Source organism: Elaeis guineensis, chromosome 7 (genome assembly GCF_000442705.2).
Source record: "Elaeis guineensis isolate ETL-2024a chromosome 7, EG11, whole genome shotgun sequence".
Taxonomy (NCBI): domain Eukaryota; kingdom Viridiplantae; phylum Streptophyta; class Magnoliopsida; order Arecales; family Arecaceae; genus Elaeis; species Elaeis guineensis.
Window position 1 is genome coordinate 10,257,027 of NC_025999.2, and position 3,395 is coordinate 10,260,421.

General features: G+C 37.7%; 1 protein-coding gene across 2 annotated transcripts; it reads right to left on the bottom strand.

Moving 5' to 3' along the window:
• Positions 1–1,321: 1,321 nt before the first annotated feature.
• LOC105049160 (protein IRON-RELATED TRANSCRIPTION FACTOR 2) lies at positions 1,322–2,991 on the bottom strand. Of its 2 annotated transcripts, XM_019851777.3 has the most exons (4): positions 2,862–2,991; positions 2,172–2,620; positions 1,745–2,092; positions 1,322–1,651 (listed from the first exon to the last, which is right to left on the bottom strand). In XM_019851777.3, exons 2-4 carry the CDS (start codon positions 2,547–2,549, stop codon positions 1,550–1,552), a joined length of 828 nt encoding a protein of 275 aa, XP_019707336.2. In that variant the 5' UTR covers positions 2,550–2,620; positions 2,862–2,991; the 3' UTR covers positions 1,322–1,549. The 2 variants fall into 2 exon arrangements, with proteins under 2 accessions (XP_019707336.2, XP_010927034.2); XM_010928732.4 differs by lacking the exon at positions 2,862–2,991 and having other exon boundaries at positions 1,745–2,089.
• Between the last annotated feature and the right edge of the window lie 404 nt (positions 2,992–3,395).

Genomic DNA, 3,395 nt, shown 5'->3' on the forward strand with positions numbered 1-3,395 from the left:
CAAGAAGAGAGCTTAAAAATGGAAATGAAATAAAGAGGCAAAGTGGAGAGAACATCATTTACAAGAATTAGATGACCACCAAACGAGAGAAGCATGCCTTTCCATGCCGCTAACTTGGCTTCAAATTTCTAAATAAGCGGCATCCAATCAACCTTTAAAAGCTTAGCAACCTTTAAAGGAAGTCCAAGATAGGGAAGAGGATGAGAGGATGCTTTGCAATTGATCCAAGAAGCACATTCAACCAAAAAAAAAGAATTATGTCCAACCGAAGCAATGGTACTCTTTTGGAAGTTGATAGCTAATCCTGCGAGTAGCTCAAAAAAATAAAGGATGATTTTGAGAACCATAATATGTTCTTTAATTACTTTGGCAAAGATCAATATATCATCAGTATATTGAAAGATTTTGGTGCCACCTCAAGTCAGAAGGCACCTTAGACTTTCAACAAAGATTAGAACTGGCAGTATTATTAAGTAACTTAGAAAGAGTATCAACAGCCAAGATAAATAAATAGGGAGAGAGAGGGTCTCCTTGCTGAATACCATATTTATAAAGAATCCAATCACCAAGTTCTCTATTAATTAAAGTAGCAACTTTAGAGGAGAGAAGAATGTGCTCGAGCCAACCAAGCCATCTTCTTGGAAAGCTACAAACTTCCAAAACTTTGAGATGATAATTGATGCTAAGTTTATCAAAAGCTTTAGTGAAATCAAGCGTACAGATGATACCATCGGAATGAGTCTTTCTAAATTGATAGAGAATTTTAAAAGCACACAAGACATTGTCAAGGATAGTGCACCCTTTAATGTAAGCTAATTGTGCCTCATCAACCAAATCACCCATGAAGCTTCAGCCGAAGCGCCAAGACTTTAGATATAATCGTAATACAGCTATGGATGAGACTGATTGGATGGTAATCAGAAATTTGGCATCCCAAGTTTCCTTTGACATCCCATATCTAGAAATTTGGCATTCTATACCTCCTTGTGGCCTTCTCTAGTAAATGGATTCATTGGGTAGATGATTAATTTACTATATTATCCTCTATAATGTGGATGGTTAGGAATAAAAGAAATTATATTTTTCTAAAAATTTAAAATGTACCTAAGGAAGTATCATATTTAGAAATATAGACATGTTTTAAGTGTCATGTTGGGAAATAGAAATTTTGAATTATTGACATAAGAAATGTAGATGTATTTAAGAAGACTGAAATTTTTAATCCTAAAAGGCAATTTGAATTTTCATGAGATGATGACACAGCTTTTAAGAAAAGTAGAGAAATCCCACTTTGTCATGCTCTTCTTCTCTTCATAGAATCTTCAGGGGCAATTCACATATAAACCACTTCTCAAAAAGATTGTTCACAAACCAAGCACAAAATCATACTGCTTATGCCTATTACTACAAAGAACTTTGCATAGGCCATAAGCTATTAGACTTCTTTAAAAGACACAAACCTATTTACAAGCCTGAAACACTCACAGATTTTTTTTTTCTTAATATTGTCACATAAATTTTCATCAGAGAATTTCCATCCGTATCTTCTTTACATACAGTGTCTAATGGAACCAAGTGCTGCTTGCTCTCTTATAGTTTTGATGAGATGTTCGCAGAAGATCTGACACTCTATGCTCCTGGATTCCCTTGCCTGTTGATCAAAGAACAAAAAGCAAAAGACTTTAGCACATCAAACACAATTACATAAAAAAATTAAAGCAACCGAAGGAAATGGAGCACAAACCTGAAGATGAAGGGTGTAGAAGGTCTTGTCAGCATGGGTGGTAAAAGTGGAGGCATTCATGAGCTGAAGACCCTCTCCCTCCAAAACCCTTAGAACCTTAGAGAAAGGAAGACATACAGCTTTATGCAAGAAACAGATCTGGAGCATGACTTCTTTGTTATTAAGACAGGTTGCTGAAACAATAGGATAGATTATGCCTCCCGTACTATTATGGCCATGTTCTTCTTGCCTCGACACCATCAATAAGATCTCTTCCTTTCTCCTTGTTAGCTTCTCAACCTGCCTTTGTAGCTCAGGAATGTACTTCAGAACACGGGAAACAGTCGATGGAATGCTCAGCTTCTTCTGCTATAAAATTCATGGTGAATACACACCGATAGAGAGAGAGAGGGAGGGAGAGGGAGAGGGAGAGGGAGAGATGGCATACACTTTGATCCGTCTCTGGGAGTAGAGAGCGGAGGGAGGAGTACAAGGTGTTGAGTTTCTTCCTCCGGTCGCGTTCGTAGGCATTGTGGTTCAGCTTCCTGGTGGGGTTGGAAGGGTCTCTGATGGAAAAAGTGGAGTTTTGGAGGTCATCAAGCTCAAACTCTGCCTGAGTGGGTGAAAGAGTGGAGTTTTGGAGGTCATCAAGCTCGAACTCTGGCTGAGTGGGTGAAAGCCCAAGAGATTGGTAGGATGTTTCTGTTTCCTTTGGGGTGTGGCTTGCAAAGGCTTCTTCGGTGTTGAGCACATGGCTGATGTTGTCTTCTTCTTGCCAACCCATGGTGGAAAAGAGATGGGGACCTTGGGGAGAAAGGGCTAACATGGTGGGTATTCTAAAAGCTCCACTACCAAGGAATCCTTTTTTTTGATGAAACAAGTGTCCTCTGCTGGTTTCTGGGAACAAATAGCCCAATTTATAGAGAGACTTTCATGTTCAGCAATCATTATTTTTGTAGGATATTGATGTGACCACATGGTATAATATTATTGGTTCATAGCATATAACTTCAGAATACATACATACATACATACATACATACATACATACGAAAATGATGCAATGCACACCAAGGTTTTAATAATACCGATCCGAATATGCCTTACAAAAGGACCTCCTTTAACAAAAGCAACTTACCAATATTTTAAGACGAGAGGAGAGACAACTCATCCAGGATTGGATTATCTAGGAAAAAAATAACTTGATGATGCACCAACTACTGCTTCTGCCCGAAACCTACCTAGAAGGAGGTGTGTGACATACATTTTCTGATGAACTTCTTGGAAATACAATGATGACTGCTGTACTGGCCTTTTTTGGGTGGTCCAGTGGGTAGACAATAACATGGAGATATCAGTTGTAGGAACTACTTGGACTTGAAGTTATAAGGCTGATGGTGCAGGGTCTCAGGCCTTCGTTGTCATGAGGTCCATTTCTAGTTTGATTGAGGGTTACACTCTTATTTTGTTTGGCAGTCCATATTTTCTGTAAAATCTTGGGAAAAAACCTACACATAATATGTCGCTAAAATGAAGTGAATGGATTGTAGATTGATGTTCTTTATAAGATTTTGTCAGAAATAAAAGAAATTCATTTTTTTTTTATTTTGCATAATTAAGTTATTTTTTTAAAAAAAGATACAGATTTTGATGAGTTTTCTTTTTGTTATTT